This window comes from Dipodomys merriami, unplaced genomic scaffold, assembly GCF_024711535.1.
Source record: "Dipodomys merriami isolate MVZ:Mamm:240054 unplaced genomic scaffold, mDipMer1.0.p SCAF_13, whole genome shotgun sequence".
NCBI classification, from domain to species: Eukaryota; Metazoa; Chordata; class Mammalia; order Rodentia; family Heteromyidae; genus Dipodomys; species Dipodomys merriami.
The window spans coordinates 38,062,048-38,079,967 of NW_027202604.1; the positions used below are offsets into that span (position 1 = coordinate 38,062,048).

At 55.8% G+C, this 17,920-nt stretch overlaps 1 protein-coding gene across 1 annotated transcript in view; it reads left to right on the forward strand.

Annotated features, from left to right (window-relative positions):
- The window catches only part of LOC138824811 (sodium- and chloride-dependent GABA transporter 3), an 84,975-nt gene that overhangs the window by 45,930 nt on the left and 21,125 nt on the right, over positions 1-17,920 (forward strand). Inside the window, exon 6 of the mRNA XM_070019126.1 lies at positions 2,358-2,492. Within this exon, the coding sequence (XP_069875227.1) occupies positions 2,358-2,492 (135 nt within the window). The remainder of the gene's footprint in view (positions 1-2,357; positions 2,493-17,920) is intronic.

Here is a 17,920-nt window from a genome sequence, read left to right on the forward strand (position 1 = left end):
AGGTCACACGCCTGGCACTGATCAGCTGCTGGCATCGTGGGCAGTTGGCCTCTGTGACAACAGGAACAAATGTAAATTCCCAAGTGAAAGCTTCAACCTGAGGTTTGTAGACTTGAGCCGGCTGATGGAGGAAAGGGATCAAGAAAGTATTTGGAGATTGGTGGGAGGTGATGTGGAGGAAGCTGTGGGAAAGGCTTCACACCCTCTTGGCTGTCTGGCCCAACCACCAGCCCTGGCTGATGGCTGCCGTGTTATCACTTAGGATTCTGAACCCCCCTGTGTTCTTATGGCTGTGACACACGGCCACCGTGTCTGGGTTGTGATGTAAAGGACATTGCGTGTTAGCGGCAGGGTTGTACTGATTATGGGGTGGACCTGGCGGTGACACCGGCACAGGTGTCAGGGAGTTGGGGGCTGAGCGGGCTGGGGAGGGTGCCGGCATGGCCGAGTGGGCACGGTGCCTGGCTAAGTTAATCTCGCTCTCCAGGTTGTGTCTACAGGACCCCTGCTCAGATTCCTTTCATCTTTTTACAGGCCTCTGCTTTAAAAAACAAATCTCTGCTCTGTCCTGTATAAAGACTCAACTTCTTGAAGAGACTCACTCCTAAAAGGAGAGAAAGAGGTTGCAGCTGTGCGGCTAATACATGTGCAGGATGGCTACATTGCTTTGTGGTTGGATTGGGCAGGTCTCCTGTGCCTTTCCCATGTCTGGCCACGTTCATTAGCTGGGTGATCTGGAGCACGCGCTGACCTTTCCGGTTTGGAAAGAGAGCAGGTATCTGCCGGGGAAGAGCTGATGCATGCCCGTAGCCACCAGGTACACGGCCGGGCCTGGCAGTAGTAGGAATATTTGCTTTTCCCCTTCCTTCCTTCCACTTTGTCCATATCCTGAAGTCACTCATCCTTCACAGGCCAGCGCCTGGGTCACCTTCTAGAGAAGTGCTTCACTGACTGCTCTCATAGTGAGCTGCTCTGTGTCCAGGCCCACAGCCTGTCACCAGCCCTTCCCGGCTACCTGGGTGGGTGTCTTCCACCGTCCCGCAGTCTCTTGGAGCACAGTTTCCCATTCTTAGTTATACATTCAAGGAAGAGCTCTGTGCTTGTTATATGAAACTTGTTTGGGTATTTGAGTTAGTAAGAAGTCAAATGAGTGGAAGGATGGATGAATGGGTGGATGGATGGATGGATGGATGGATGGGTGGGTGGATGAATGGATGAGTGAATAGGTGGATAGATGGATAGATGGTTGGTTTTTAGTAAGAACAAAAATTGTGGGCCTCGGCCCATCGCTGATTTAATTGTGAAATCGACTTAGAAGGTGCTGTCCAGCTGTACATGAACACACAAGACAGAGTAAGCCCAGCCGTGATCACAGGCAGCATGTGTTAGAGGCTTCATGACATCGCTCAACTCCCTGTCCCGTGTGGCCGCGTGGGTCTCTCTGTGGGCCATGGGACAAGCACTGAGCAAGCGCCAGTATGGAGTGTGGCACAGGCTCTCAGCACGGGCCGGCCGGGGGGCAAGAGGCCCTACTGCCACCCTCCTCTTCCTGTTTTTTAATGTCATGTGATTGCAGTAAAGAACCTGACCCTGAGGTCTGTCCTCTTAATAAATGTTTAATTGTACAATATGTTTCTGTTGACTCTAGGAACAGGGTTGGCCAGAAAAAGTCAATAAACTCGGGTGGCCATCTCTGAAGCATATTGATAGCAACTTTATGTCTGTTGATTAACGACTCTAATTCCCGCCCACACCCTGCTTCAGCCTTTTGACTTCTCTGGCCTGTTTTTGATAGCTTGTGTAAGTGAAATCCTCGGGTTGTGGTTGAAAGTGCTTGACAGGGCGCACGCACATGCCCCTCACGGGTGGGAAGTCCACTGCACATCCACGGATAGAATCTATAAACTTTCTTCTTGTCCTACTTCTGTAGTGCAGCGTGCTGCCCACTTACCCTGCATTTACATTGCATTCAGCAGTACGGGCAATCCAGAGAGGATTGAGAGTACGCGGGAGACGTGCAGAGATTCTACACAGACACTGCATCATCTTGTATAAATGACCTAGTTGTGATGTCCACACAAAGGGCAGGAGGGCTGGGAAGGGGGACTAAAACCAGTCCCTAAGGGATGACTGGGTACAAGGAAGAAGAGGTAAAGGCGGTGGGTGTGCATGTACGACGGAATGCCAGGCAGCCTCGTCAAAATGGACCATCTGCCGTGATGTGTGCTGAGTACGAATGAACTTGAGGATACCGGATGAAATGAAGTGAGCCCAGCAGCATCACCGCTCCCAGGTCTTTTGCCCCTCTCCCCAGCACCCTCACTGCATCCTGATCTTTCTTCTCCTCTCCTGGACAGGTGGTCTACGTCACGGCAACCTTCCCGTACATCATGCTCCTGATCCTTCTGATCCGGGGGGTCACGTTGCCTGGGGCCTCGGACGGCATCAAGTTCTATCTGTACCCAGACCTCTCCCGCCTCTCCGACCCGCAGGTAAGGGGCACTAGCCCACTGCCGCTGCACGGTGATACCGCCCTGCAGATCCCTGTCACTGCTGCTGAGCGAGGCCCAACAACGGCCAGCCAAGCGGTGGCCTCAGGCCACCTTACAGGACAGTGTGCATTGAGTGAATGTGTAGGAGAGAAAATACATTAGGACACAGTTAGAGCATTCTGCAGGGCAACTGTGTGACCAGGCAGTGTCATAACCCTGCCCCACTGTGGGTCTGAAAACTCTTACTCAGAATCCTTGGGACCAGAAGTAGTTCAGATACTGAACTATTCACATGTGCATAAAGAACTGTCCTTATGCATAAACACGGAACTCATTTGTTCCACAAACACCTGTTACACAGAGTGTAGAGGCTGTGTGTCTGGCGTAGTGATAGTTTCATGCATGAAGCAGAGTCTCTGGGTGTGGGATTGCCCACCTGTGACAAGGCGCTGAATACATTTCAGATTCTAGATGGGGGCCCTCAGCGTGACTTCAGCACAGCATGGGCACAGATGGTATTTGGTGGTGGCTGTCCCGTAATGAGCAAGTATCTGGTTTCTTCTGCTCATGAGAATGTGGTCTGTTGTGCACTCTTGTATTCCTGGAGGCAAATGCTAAGCTTCAGCTGGGGATTAGTTGAAGCCACAAATGTTTTGCCCTTACTCCACCTCAGAGACCTGTGGTGTGCCTCGGAGAACAGCGGGGTGCTTATGGTTTCCTTTGTAGAAATTAAAAAAAGAAAGCAACAGTTTGAGAGACAGGTTCACCTATTTGTCCTGTGAAGGCCTGGGGTGTTCTGAGCAGGGTGTATTTGTGGGTGCCCAGTGGTGAGCCCAGGACATGAAACAAGAAATGGAAATGGGCTTCTCACCAGGCATACCCAGGGGTGCCGGGAGCCTCTGGGGAGTGTTGGAAAACCCTTGTGCTCTGCCCCACCCCCAGCACAACCAGAGCAGTCTTGGGGTGCCTGCCAGGCGTCAGATGTGTTCTGGGTCCCGGGGTGATTGCTGTGTGAGGAATCAGGAGGAGCATTTGCATAGGTGTGGACATGTGCTGATTTTGGTCTCAGTTCACCATGCTTGTAGATCAGGACACGCCCAGGTGGCCTCCTGAATATAGGCAGAATCCCCAGGAAATTAGCTCCTGACCGGGCTGGCCAGGTGCAGCCTGCAGCACAGGGAAACCCGCCCGGCCTGCAGCGGCAGCCTCTCGGCTGAAGCAGCAGCATCCGGAAACCCGCCCCCTAGCTGCTCCCGCACTGCTGTAGGTCTGTGCTTCCCACCTTGCCCCAGGACGGGCCTCCTCTTCTCCCCTCTGCTCATGCGCCACTTTCTTCCTGTCCTTGATGCAACCACTTCAGACTGTCCGGTGCTGGCCCATCACCAGCTTACCTGGGTGCCTGTGACGGAGTGGACTCCAGACGACCCCCTGGAGGTTTCGTTTCACTGGGCATTTTTGTTCCTCAGAGGTGGTTCTGATGATAAGAGAAGGTAGAGGCAGGCGGCAGGGGTGACACAGTCAGCTCAGCATTCTCAGTTTCCATCCTGATCGTTCTGTTTCTCCCCGGTCTCCGCCATCGCCTTCCTTTGGGGCGGGCGCTTGCCTGCACGCTGTTGTTCCATGGGGCAGCCCTTGGAGCAGTGAGATCACACTGGATCACACGGGATCACACTGGCCTGAGAGGCGGCACGCAGGTCCTCCTAGTGGCACCACTGATCCTGACCTCGGGCCCGTCTTTCTCTTCCCCCTCTGCGCCTCAGTTTCCCTGTGGTGACTTAGAAGGGCTGGATCCCGTGAGTGCTTTTCAAGGTGGACACAGAGCCTCAGGTTATCCACGAGCACAGGTTGGGAAGCCCCAGCCTAGTCCACCGTCAGCGCTCTGCCTGTGCTCCCTGAGACGCGGTGGCTTGGGTGTGTGGCCGTCTGGTGAGGAGGAGAGGTGGGGCGCCATGCTGGGTGCCCTCCAGCCTGTGCTGGGCCCCGGGTGTGAACGCTACCACCCCGGGTATCCCCGAGGCTCCTGTGCCCGCACACACCAAAGCACCTCTCCATCTCAGATTTGCTGCCCAGCCCAGGGCCTGGCACATAGTAGGGTTCCAGGAACACCAGAAGCGCCCCTTGTTTTTGGCCTGCGGCTTACTAGCTCTGAGCAGGACACGCTGGGGCCCCACAGTGCGAATTGGAAGGGGGGGTTGAACTCAGAACCAAGAACCGTTATTGTGGGTCTAGTAAATTAAGTTTCTCGTCAAGAACTTGAAGTGACACCGCGGCTCGCGCTCTTTGTGGCCCCTTAATTTGCATTCCGTGGCCTGTTATAACTTTCTAAACATCTATTTGTCCTCACTGTCAGCCCTGTGTTCTCTCTGAAGTGTGAAGTGCTCCAGTCTACTGCTTTCCCCTCAGTTTTCTCCCCCTTTCTGTCTTTTCAGTCTTTGGGAAGCCAAGGAGATCTTGCAAGAAATCACATTGTCCCTGACCCAGATCCCTGCCACTCTCCCCTCCTTTGTGTTTCAAGTGTGTGTTTTCAGGGCAGGAACAGAAAGGCCTGACACAGATCCAAATCTTAGGGTCCACTTTCCCAGGACACCCGCACACCAGTTCCCCCAGCCACCGCCTCTGCCCAGAGAACCAGGGCCCCAAGATGGAGGTGTCCAGATTCCGGAGCTGGGGTACACACCTCAGAGAGTATCACTGCCCTCGCCCCACCACCACCACCACCAGGGGACAGGTCTGGGGAAGTGGGAAGGCAAGACCAAGTTCAAACCCCCCCCCCCCCCCAGCCTGGCAGACCAGCCTATGAGATTGCTGCCACCTGCTGGCAGTGCTGAGCGGGACCCGGGGAAGCCCCGCGTCCTGGCAGCTGGACTTTCTCACCAGAATCGCCCCCGGGGAAGGTGACTGACAGACACCAGATTCACCTTGGAAACTATTGCACACCCTGGAACCAAACCTCCACCCGAAGGTTTCCTTGGGTTTGTTTGATTTGGGGGCGTTGCTGCTCACCGGAGTTGGGTGCTGGCTCCTGGCTGCCAGGCAGGCTCTGGGCGCCACCTCAGAGAGAATCCTACCCCCTCCTTCCTTCTCACCTCTTCCCTCACCTCTTCCTCTTCCCTTCCTTCCTTTTCCCTCCCCCCCCCCACCCTTTCACCTACTGGGAACTGGACCCAAGTTGAGCTACACCCCCTGCCCTTTTGTGTTTGACACAGCATCATTGTGCTCACTTTGCCCCGACCAGCCTCAAACCACAATCCTACTACCTCCATCTGCAGAATATCTAGGATTACAGGAGTGTGCTGCCATACCCAGCCCTGATAGGGGGTTCTTGACTCCACCGAGGTCCTGTTTTCCTGGGGAGATAGCCTGCCAGGTGGGACTCTGGGGAGCTGACCACCCATCACTCGATCAGCCTCATGCTCAATAAACAAGAGTGACCAGCCCTGCCCGACTCCAGCTGCTCTGCAGCCCCAGCTCCCGGCCAGGCTCCACCTCTCTAAACACACCCACGGCAAGATCCCCAGGAGCCATTATGGCTTGGCCGCCCCGGGTGGGGGGTGCGGTGGCACAGGCTTCTGTATCTAGGATGGGGGGGTCCATTCATACATTTTGTTTTGTGAGCGGTTTGCAAAAAATGATCAGAAAGAGAAGACGCCTCAGGATTCCATCTCCTTTCCCTGTTACTGTTGCAGCCAGAGGGCTAAGATGGAAACCTTGTTACTAAGTGAAGGCCGCAGTGCACTTCAGTTGCGCTGTGGGTTTTGACAGATGCGTAGTGACACGTGTTCCCTTCCAGGTGATAGCTTCTGCCCTTCAGATCCCCTGTGTTTGGTCTCCCCACCCCATCTTCCTCCTGTCTCCATAGTTGAGACTTTTCTAGAATGTCACGAAGATGGAGCCTCTGTAGCCAGGCTCCTGCTTCACTCAGAGCCCTGTGCTCGACTGCTGTCAGGCCAGCAGCGGCGGTGGCGGCGACGGTGGCGGTGCGGTCCCTGGGCGCTCGCCACCTCTGCTGAGTGGAACCCCAGCACCTCCCCCTCCCCAGGAATGCCTGGTACCCATGGAAGTCTGAGGAGCCCAGCAGAACATTCCAGACAAACTAAGACCTATCTGAAAAATAGCCACAAGAGCCCTGTGTGGCCCAGAGACATAGAGGCTGGAGGCTGAGATAATCCATCCACACGGCTTCCCGAGAGAATCGCCCACCCTCCAAAATGACGTCCTCCTTAAGTAGGACACAAGCTGTATCTCCTTGAATTGAAGCTGGCCCCAGGCTCTCCGTGGCCATGGGTGGCGGGCCACCGCCATGTTGCCAGAGAGCATGGATTGAGAATAGGATTATCATGGCAGAAAATTCTGTTAGATAGTAGTGGTTTATGGGGCGAGGGGCCGGGGTGGGAGGAATTCTCAAAGCAGATCCCCTGATGCCAGGGCAAACAAGAGAGACAGAGCCCTGACTCTATATGTCTGCTCCCTCTTCTGCACAAGAAAATGTCCCAGGGCTCAACCCTCCCTTTAGTCCACACGCCCACCATCAACCATGTCTTCAGCTGCTCTTCGAGTCTGCCCTGTTACTTTCTCAGAGCTGATACTTTTTAAAGCGTAGGTCCTGCTGCCACGGTGTCCTGTTGTTCTTATTTCTCTTGTAGAATTAAATTTCCTTTTTAGTGAAGTGTGTCTTTAGTAGTTCCTCCACAAAAAGGCTGGAGAAAACAAACTCCCTGTTCTGTGCATGTCAAAAGACCTCTATTTCAGTATCCCTTGTACTTCACTGTCCCTTGTATGTCACCATCTTAGTGAGTATTAGTTTAGCTGGAATTCCAGGGTGGTAGTTGGTTTGTTCGGTTTTATTAAGTTACATTTTCAACGTGGGTTCTCACGTGGCTGGGGCCGTGCGTCACATCCATACCGCACTTCCACACGCATCCTGAGCTGCAGGACGGGGCTCTCCAACCTCCCAGCTCTCTGCAATAATCCCACTCACATTTAGTAGCCCAGGAGCTGGAATCTTAACTCTAATCATAGGAAGGAACTAAGGCTGTTCCTCCTCCGCCTCAACTTTCAGCTTTGACTGCTGGCATTTCTGACACCTGGAAACGTTGTTGTTGTTGTTTTACATATTCTTTTTAAGCTAGCCTGTGAACTCAAAGTATCAAGTACGTCATCGTTATGTGTTTTCTGCTTCTCCCATAAACATAATTTTAGCCCTCAGCATTTTGTTCTTTACCTGCTGATGATGAATGTGTTGTATTGATTGTCCAAGTAGCTAATTAATACCAAGGAAAGCTGCCCCCGTCACCAGCCCTACCATCAGCGGCTCGGCCTTACTCACCAAGTCATGTCTTTGGCAGTTTTTTAGGCTGACGGGAATTCCTCTTGGGAGTTGCGTGTCTGAGTGACAAAAGGCAGCAGGGCCTGGAACTATTCTTTAAACATTCTTTGAGGAAAATAGGGTTCAGGGAAAAGACATTATTTATTTATCTGTGATCATGTGTGCGTGTATGCGTGTGTATGTGTGTGTCTGTGTCTGTGTGCTGGGTTGTTTTTTTTTTTTTTTGCCAGTGTCAGGATTTGAACTCAGGGCCTTCTTCTTACTTGGCTTATGTGCTTGACCAGCATCTACCCTTCGAGTACTCTACCTCCAGTCTAGCTCTTCACTGGTTATTTTGGAGATGGAGTCTCATAGACCTTTCTTCCCAGCCTCCTGAGTAGCAAGGATTACAGGTGTGAGCCACTGGTGTTTTAATACTGTACATCATCTGAAAGGGAAAGTGAGGGTGTCCGCAAGTTAATATTTCTCAGGGGCTCCATAGGCTGTGGGAGGAACGTGGCTGTGATGAGCCCCCAGGAGTCGGGCCAGACGCCGCTCCATCCCCGCCCACAGTCCCGAGGGGCGGCATCGTCCTCAGCTCTGACTCCCATGGTGGCGGCAGCTCACGTGCCGCAGGGTGGCGGTGGTTAGCAAAGGCAGTCAGCATCTCCCTGCTCCTGCCAGGACCCAGGTACTGTGACCATGGTTGAAACCTCCAAACGGGCAGCAGGGCTGGAGGAGAAGCGGGCAGAAGCACAGCCGAGGAGCTCTAGCACCGGGCTGTGTTAGCCAGGGCGTCCGAGGCAGAATGGAAAGGAGAGCCTTCGCACCGTGCAGGGTGAGGCCAGGGAAGGCAGGGTGAGGCCAGGGAAGGCAGGGTGAGGCCAGGGAAGGCAGGGTGAGGCCAGGGAAGGCAGGGTGAGGCCAGGGAAGGTAGGGTGAGGCCAGCCAAGGCCGGGGGATGCGGGTGTGAACCTGCTGTGCCTCGCTCCCCGTCCTCCCTTCATCCCCGCACCGTGCTCTGCTCCTGCGAAGGGAGCTGGAGATCTGCTCCGGCATTCTGCGCGCCCGGTGGTGGTTGCAGGACTCAGGATGGGCTGCCAGGCTGGGCAGCCACGTCGAGGACAAAGCTAGATCGCCGCTCACGTCTGTAGATGTAGGTACCAAGAAGTAAAGGGCAGGAAAGCAAATCAGAGACAGAAATGGGGATCCGTCTGTGGGGGCCCCCCACCCACACAAGACCCCAAGGCGGCAGCGGGAGCCAAGGCCTGCTGGAGGGGACCCAGCTATGCCAATGGGAGACACCCCCGTGGCTACTTCGTGTTCAACAATCCAAGCTTGTGTCTGTAGTGGTAAACGGAGGAAATCCCTGCCCTGCCCAAGCCAGTGTTCAGACCCCGACCCAAATGAGTGGATTCCCTTTGTCCCTTGATTTCTTTTTGACATGGCCACGCTCTGCTCCCATGCCACAGTGGGAGGGAGAGCTGTGGCCGCCGCCCTGCCACGTCTCCTCAGAGCAATCCCCCCTCCGCCCCCCACCCGTTTTCCTTTACTCCATGCCCGGCTGTGGTCAGGAGCACAGGGGGGAGCTTGAGGGGTGGAGGCCGCCTCTACCTCCACCTCTAGCCCCAGACTCTGCTACTCTGACGGGCTGCTCGGGTGCTGCGGAAGGCTGCCGTCCCGTCCCTTCAGATGAGCTGAGGCAGGCGTGTGTGTGCACAGGTGACGATCCAGCCTTGCACACTGGCGTGACTGACAGGGCCAGGGAACAGGACATGAGCGGAGACAAGCAGGTCACCAACAGCGGAGCAACAAGATGGGTGGAAGTGCTGGGGTGGGGGCCCTGCTCACCGGCTCGGGGAGGTGATGGCAGACCCTCCTCCCCTTCCCCCCCAAAGGTGAAGGGGCGGGCTCCGGGCAGGACTGTGACCTCATTCTATAGGAGACGTTGAGCAGCCAGAAGCCCAGGGCTGACAGGCTCAGGGCGGGCAGCAGGGTCAGGAGACCTGTGGTGGATGGAAATGTGGCATGCGCAGCTGGGCCCCTCCAGACCGCGAGTGCTGCGTGTCAGATCGAGCTGGTGTGGAGAGCAAATATTCAGCAAAAATGGGGTGTGTGTGCTCCAGACAGGGATGGGCTCAACGCCCCCAGGAATCCAGCAGAGCAGCTACCTTTGTGCGTGGCTCCTGTGCAGATGCTACACTGCTTTCCACATAGAACCCGAGGGGCTCTGGATTCGGGTATTGGGGGGACCAGTGGACAGCCAGAGAGCCGATACCCACAAATCACTGGAGTAGATTCAAGAAGGGTTTTAACTGTTTTTACACACACACACACACACACACACACACACACACACACACACACACAGGTGTCAACTTGATTTGGCCTTCCTCTCCAGTACAATTTCTGTTGTACGAGTTCTACTTATCTAGTAGAAGTAAACGTGAAATGATGAAGGACATATTCAGAAAGGAAGCCAGGGCTGGGGGCCGGGCAGCAGCGGGAGGAGTCGCCCCTTGTCACTAGAGCCGCTGCAAAGGCCTCTGGGCTTGGGGCCCAGATAGAAGGGGGTCCCATGGATGCTGCTCTTCCTCTGGCTGCCCTGGTCCCCCATGAAGCTCCTGCCCAGGAATGTGAACACACCTCCATTCGCTGTCAGAATTAGAAGCAGACGAAAAGCATCTTCCTGTAGCCCTGTGGCAGTGGCCATGACTGGAATGTGGAGAAGGTTCTAGTCAAACATGTGGCGATACACAGTGAGCTGTCTGCCTGTGCATTCCGTCGGGCTCCAGTAGGTCTGTCCCACCACTCCCCAGCTCAGCCCCTGATTTGAGAAGCATTCCTACTGGGCCACACCAGACTGGCCACAGGGCCTTTGCCACGCCACTCTTCCCTGGAAACTCCTCTACTCCCAGCCTTCCAGGCCAGTGACAACCAAACGCTCACAGAGAATACACATCTCCAAGACCAAGGCATCATTTCCCTTCTCTTTACGTAAAGGCTCTCTAGTCCATGGGCCCCTCAGAGATGGGGAAAGCATGAATGCTGAGGTACTGTGTAGTCCACATTCAAGGGCTTCTCCAGGAGCATCTGGGATGCCCTGGCCCCAGATCACACCCTTTCCTAAGGATCTGAGCTGGTTGTTGTCTCATATACCAGCTCTGGCTGATGGATGGGGGTCCTCTCTCATCATAGGTGGACTGAGGGCAGAGGAATTCTGTGGTTGATTAGCAATGTCTGCCATGGGCAGGATGGAGGTGGAGGCCACATTTTTCATACCCCCTTGTTAATTCAGTTTCCGTCTTTTACAGACTGGGAAAGTGAGGCTAGGAGATAAGAAAGACCTTCGGAAGAACCCACAGGGATCTCGGAGGGCAAGCTGGAATGGAGTCCAGATGTCCTGTCCTCCTCAGTTCAGCAAGGTCCCCACTGAGCCTGGTGGTTGAGCTCTACGTGAATCTTAATAGCTCTTCCCTAGGTGCTGGAGGCTGGGCAGCAATAACTTCTGGGCTCTTATAGGTGTGCTAGGCAGTGTGCAAAGGATTAGAAGGTAGCAACAGAACCAGTTGAGCTCTCATCTCCCAGGGAGCATCCATCAGAGTTGGGTAGATCACACACGGTGAACGTGGTATGGCAGAAGGTCATTTCTTTATCTCTGGGCAGATACCAAGGAGTTCCCCCCCCCAGCCCCCCGCCCTGCCCAGCTGGTGTGGGCAGGGGTTGGAGTTCTGTCTCCCAGCTCATTTGCTCACCTGGGAGAGTGAGCAGGCATGAGGCCTAGCTTGGGAGCTGGAGCTGGAGCCTGGCCTGGCACTGCCCGACGGTAAGGTTTCTGCAGCCCATTCCTGGTGCCAGCTCAGTACCTCCCTGCCTCAGTGGCTCTCAGCCATGGCTGGGTAAGACTCTGTCCCAGGGTTATTTGGAAGCAGGTAGGGCCACCGTGCTGCTGCTGCTGGGGTCCCTTAGCACTCAAAGAGTGGGTGCCAGAGGGGCCGGGCAGCCGCCAATACGCTTCACCCAGCAGACAGTGCCGTGCAGAATACCAGCACCCTGCACACAGGGTAGCCCGGGGCCCGGGGCCTTGCCCTAAATCACCCCGTCAAGCATTCTGCTAAGTGGGTCTCCGTGGCTCCTGCTGGGTGGGGGTGGGGGGCAGGCATTCTGCCAAGTACGGCCCCAAGGTCATTGCCACCGGCCCAGGGCCAGCAGCCACCCATCCACGGCTTGTTCTCTGCCTGGGACACGGCCATCCAGCCTCCCGGGCAGAGGCCCAGCCACCGTACTCCCCAAACCCTGCTGCGCACAAAGGGGTCGCCGAGGTCAGCCTGCACACCCAAACTCTCCTGCACAGAGCTGCCCGCCCCCGCCGCCCACGGCAGAGGCCTGCCCACCACTGGCATTTTACTGGCAGGGCCGCGCAGGGCCGGCTGCCCGGGGAAGGGCTTGGCACCTCCGAGCGAGGCAGCAGAGCATGTTTCCAGAGGGGCGCCCAGCCCCTTCCCACCACCCGGTCCCCCCGCAGCCCGCCCGCATTAGCATTTAAATATCCCCAAAGTGTCTCCCCCCACCCAAGCCCCCTTCCCCCTCCCAGGCTGCTGGTGGGGGGAGCATCCAAGCCCTCCCCCACCCCCCTGTACTCATAATGGCCGTACTGTATTGAGCAGCTTCTGTATGTGGCATTAGCGGAGGAAGGGAGCAAGGGCGCCTAGCAACCCCGAGAGGGCTGAGAAAGAGGTGGGAAGGAAGTGATTTTCATGTAATTATTCACTTGGACAGAAGCCCTTGTCAGGTACCCACTGGAAGCACAGCTGTTTTATTCTTCTCTTAACCTACTTTTAATCTTGTGAGAATCCTTCCCAATTAAAAAAAAAATAGGTGAAAAGAAAGAGCTTAATTCATGCCATTTTCTACCGGGCCATATAAGTTATGTTTTTGCTTCAATCGACGTCTGTGCTTGCAAAAATATTGTGTGTGTGTGTGTGTGTGTGTGTGTGTGTGTGTGTGTGTGTGTGTGTGTGTGTGTGTGTAAAATGTTAAAGACAAGACATTGGGTCTTGAGTTCAAGCTCTGTCCCGGCTCCTCAACACCAAAAGCCGAGTGTCCCGTGCATTGTTAGGTGTGAACGCAGGCTCTGGCCAGGCATTGGGAATCGAGGCTCCTAGGAGCAGGTAATGGCGTTTCTTCCCATTCACCCAGCACCAAAGCCTGAACCCATGGCCCTGCAAGCAGGGGGGCGGGGGGAGGAAGGGGGTCCCAGAAACCTGTCTGCCTCCCCTGGAGGAGAGGAAGGCTGGAAATAGAGCTTGGATGTCAGAGCTCGTTTTCCTTCGAGTCACTGTGGAGAACCGTCAGCCACTGGAAGTCCAGGATTAAGGAGGTGATACCAGGTACCTCAGTGTTAGCTTTCCATCCTGGGACAAAGAAGGCTCAGAGAGGTGAAGAGACCTGCCTAGCATTGCACAGCAGGTAGGTGGAGGTCCCGTGACCCCAGAGCTTTTGTGCTTTCCACGCAGCTCCCGTGTGGCTCAGAGGGCGGCATCTGAGAAAGCAGCCTTGCTCCGCATGGCCCTCCGCATTGCCCCCAGGAGCGGGCCAGGGCTCCGGGGCGTTCAAAGATTCACTTCTTCCTAAGCTGACGGCACGTGGGTGGATGGGTGCATCGTTCCACAGCTACGGGGACAGGCCTGGGCTGCCCCGCCATGCCAGCCAGGACAGAGGGGGCCCTGCCCACGGTCCCCGCAGCCCCAGGCTGTGCTGAGGCTGGCCTGTGGCTTGGTGACCCTTGTCACCCGCACCTGCCCTTCCCTGCAGACTCGCCTGCCTCTGTCGGAGACCCCAGGACTCGTGCAGCCCACCTCAAGGTGCAGCCGGGGTGCCAGGCTGCCCACGGTGCCGCGTCGGCGCCGGTGCAGCCCTCGGCTCTGATGTCTCATCTCGGGAGATACGTTGCAGACGCGTTGATCTTTGTGGCACCCGGGCCCACACTCCACCGCTTTGAACCATAGCCTAGTCCTTCTTTTCATTGCTTTAGTTATTTGGGTCTCACTTTTTCCCCCCAGAACAGCCTTGGGTTACAGTCCTCCTAATGTCTGCGTCCCAAATAGCTGGGATTACAGGCATACATAACAGGACTTGACCTCCTACCAGTACCTTCTCCCAGAGCTGCTCTGTGCTGCCTCAGTTACTAGAGAAAAGAACACGCCTCCTTCTCCCGCTCACACTCCTCCTCACAACCCGGCCCTCCACAGGGCACGCTTCCACAGCGTCTCTGCCTCTGCTGCTGTCTGTCCCTCCCACTGGAGTGTCGGCCCTGGAAGGGAGGAGCTGAGTGAAGAGCCTTCCTCGATCTCGATGCCCCCTGACTTCCAGAGCCGGGCTGGGGCCTGGCAGCAATCAGTGCGGGAGGGAGGGAGGGAGGGAGGGAGGGAGGGAGGGAGGGAGGGAGGGAGGGAGGGAAGGCAGAGCCTTTTGGGTTTTTTTCTCATGCTTTTTCTTTTTGGGGTGTGTGTGTGTGTGTGTGTGTGTGTGTGTGTGTGTGTGTGTGTGTGTGTGTGTGTGTGTGTGTGTGTGTGTGTGTGTGTGTGTGTGTGTGTGTGTGTGTGTGTGTGACTTGATATCACCTTCAGTGTAGAAGGGAAAATGGGGTGTGAGGCGCTGCTCCCTGAGCTCCCAGAGACAGGATGGCGCAGGAAGTTTCTGTCCTGGACAGGGAAGGGCTGGGACCTCTCCCTGGTGTGCTCAGGGAAGGGGTGAGGGGAGAGGGTGTACATGCCCTGGCGCCACCTGCCTCTGACCCGGGGCGCCCTCTCCCTGCGGGCTGGGACAGGGTCCTGACACTCGCCAAGTGTGGATGAGGAGGAGGTGATCTCGGCCATCCATCCAGGCCGGCCAGTGATGTCCCAATCCATAGCGCTGTGCCCCTACTGTGCGCTGGGGCCCGGTGGAACCCATGGCCCCACATCAGGTATGGTTGCCTGAGCGCTGGAGAGTGGGTCCCCCCTCCCCACAGGGGCCCCATGCCTGTTCCCCCCCAGATCTATCCCGTGGACCTCTGAATGTGGCCCACCCCTGGCACTGCCAGAGCACCCCCATTTGTCCTGCAGGCCTCGGGGGGGCCACTGTGCCCCGACCCAGCACCAGTGGGGTTGGTGTCTAATGGGGCAGGGGACGCGCTGTCTGCTGGGCGTGGCTCCCTTTGTGTCCCACCCTCAGGAATGGGGTAGCTCTGTTTCTCTGAAACACAGAACCAGACGCCGAGGGTTCTGATCTGCCTCCCTGACAAGCTGTGTGACCTGGTGTCACAGGAGCCGCTAACACGCTCTGGGGGAGGACCATGCATGGGTTTGACATGTCACCGTGGACCGGGGGGTGACAGGGGTGAAGCCTTGCGCTGCAGAATTCCTACCAGAAGGAAGAGGTGCCCGGCCGGCCGGCACAACTCGGGCTGCGGCCTTCCCGGACGTGGGTGACCGCGCCGGCCACTCTAGCACGTAGGACACCGCGTGTCCTGGGCTTTCCGTCGGGTTGAGATGGCAGAGCCTGGCTGTAATCAGTGACAGGAGCGGAGCCTAAGGCTTCCTGCACTCACCTCCCCGGAGCTGCTCAGACCTCGCCTGGAGACGGCGATGGACGCTGTGCAGGGGCCACGGTTTCGCCGCCGCAGACCGCAGGCGCGGTGGAAAGGAGTAGCCTCGTGCCAGTCCGGGCTATCCTGTGCCCGCTCATCTTGATGACTCCGTTCATTCCTTTAGTCCAAGTGGCCAGGCTGCCACCAGCCCGTTGCATTTCTGCACCTGCAGGCGTCTGTAAGGATGTCCGCCGTGCCCGGGGGGAACTCCCGCCCGCCGCACAGGCTCCGTGCGCAGCGCCGCGATCTTCTCAGCAGACATATTGATGAAATCAGATCCGGCCTGTTGTTGTCAGGCGGTGCTGCAGCCACCCCGCAGTGTCTCCACAGAACGGCTGCTCCACACACATTTCTAAATATGGAGAGGAGAAGCGAGACACCAGTGGGAAAGTTTTGGATCTGGAGTCAGCAAGACGTTAAGTGACTGCTGAAATCCTGGTGATTTTTTTTTCAAGTCTCTGTCTTTAGCCCAGACTTCCGGAGTCATCTGTGGACTCCCCCGGGGCCTGACCTCCTGGTGCGGCCTCCTATTCTTGCCTCCTCTGGATGAACACTCACCACCCCCCGCCTCCGCAGCGCCCCCTTCATTCACAGCTGGACCGGCTTGCACGGGACCCGTCGCCCTCCCATCGCCCTCCCCGGTCGCTCACGCCCCGAGAGCCCTCCCTTACCCCTGTCAACAGTGATCTTTTTAACTTTGCCTTCCAACTCTGTTCTTTACAGAAACAAGGACAGGATAGATAAAGAAAATAATTTCTTACAACATCCCCACCCACACAGAGCCTTGTGGACAGTAAAACCTAAGACCTACCGACAGCTGCTCAGACACACGCCATGAATGGTGCATGGCCAGGTGTGGCCCCGTGTAGCCAAACAGAGCGCAGGGACACTGGCGGGAGCCCCTGCTGTGGGCGGGTGAAGGGAAGGGGAAGGGGAGGGGTCCGTGCGGGCTACCGGCCCCAAGTAAGCCATGTTCAGGCAGAAGTCAGGTCCTGGGACCTGGGAGATGAGCCAGCTGACGCTCCCCTGCAGGAGGGCTGTGCATTGAAAAGAAATATCTGGAAGCAGAATCCAAACTTGAGTCAGACCGAGGTACTACAGGAACAGAACAGAGCCATTTAGACAGAAGTGGCAGAAGGGAGTCAGTGCATGTGTGCAGCTGTAATGTAAAGGACTTTTTGTTGATCACACGAGGTGGACCCTAGAACAAGGCTGGAACCTCTATCCTAGATGTCTCCATCCCTCCACAAGACAAAAGCCCCTCCCACCGGAGCGGCAGAGGACTGTGGTTGGGTCTCACACTCAGCTACTGTAAGGAAAAGTATCGCTGGGCACCAATGGTTCACGCCTATAATCCTAGCTATTCAGGAGGCTGAGATCTGAGGATCACAGTTCAAAGCCAGCCCAGACAGAAAGTCCGTGAAACTCTTATCTCCAATAAACCACCAGAAAACTGGAAGTGGTGCTGTGGCTCCAGTGGTAAAGCACAAGCCTTGAGTTGAAGAGCTGAGGGACAGCGCCCAGGCCCAGAGTTCAAGCCCCCGACCAAAAAAAAAAAGTATCATAGGGTGGGCATGGTGTCTCACACCTGTAATCCAAGTTACTTGGGATGCAGAGATCAGGGGATTGCAGTTTAAAAGCAGCCCAAGCATAAAAGTTCTGGAGACTCCATCTCAACCATTGGCTAGGTGTAGTGGGGCATGCCCATTGTCCCAGCTACAGAGGAAGAACAAGCAGGAGGATCACAGCCCAGGCTGATGAGCATAAAGGGGGATGCTGCCTTGAAAATAACCAAAAAAGAAAGAAAAACCTGGAGGCTCAAGTGCTAGAGCACTGCCTAGCAAGTGCAAGGCCCTGAGTTCAATCTCCGGTACTGCCAAGATGGATGCATGTGTGGATGGGTGGGTGGGTGGGTGGGTAAGTGGATGGATGGATAGACAGATGTATGTGTGTATGTATGTATGTATGTATGGATGGATGGGTGGGTGGGTGGGTGGGTGGGTGGGTGGATGGATGGATGGGTGGGTGGATGGGTGGGTGGATGGATGGATGGGTGGATGGATGGATGGATGGGTGGGTGGGTGGGTAAGTGGATGGATGGATAGACAGATGTATGTGTGTATGTATGTATGTATGTATGGATGGATGGATGGGTGGGTGGGTGGGTGGATGGATAGATGGGTGGATGGATGGGTGGGTGGATGGATGGGTGGGTGGGTGGGTGGGTGGATGGATGGATGGATGGATGGATGGATGGGTGGATGGATGGATGGATGGGTGGGTGGGTGGGTGGGTAAGTGGATGGATGGATAGACAGATGTATGTGTGTATGGATGGATGGATAGGTGGGTGGGTGGGTGGATGGATGGGTGGATGGATGGGTGGATGGATGCTACAAAACAAAGAACAGACATGATTATTGGACAAAAAGGAGATTTACAAAGAGCACAGGAGGTATGGGAAGGATGGCTTATAAGAGAACAGATTTTTTTA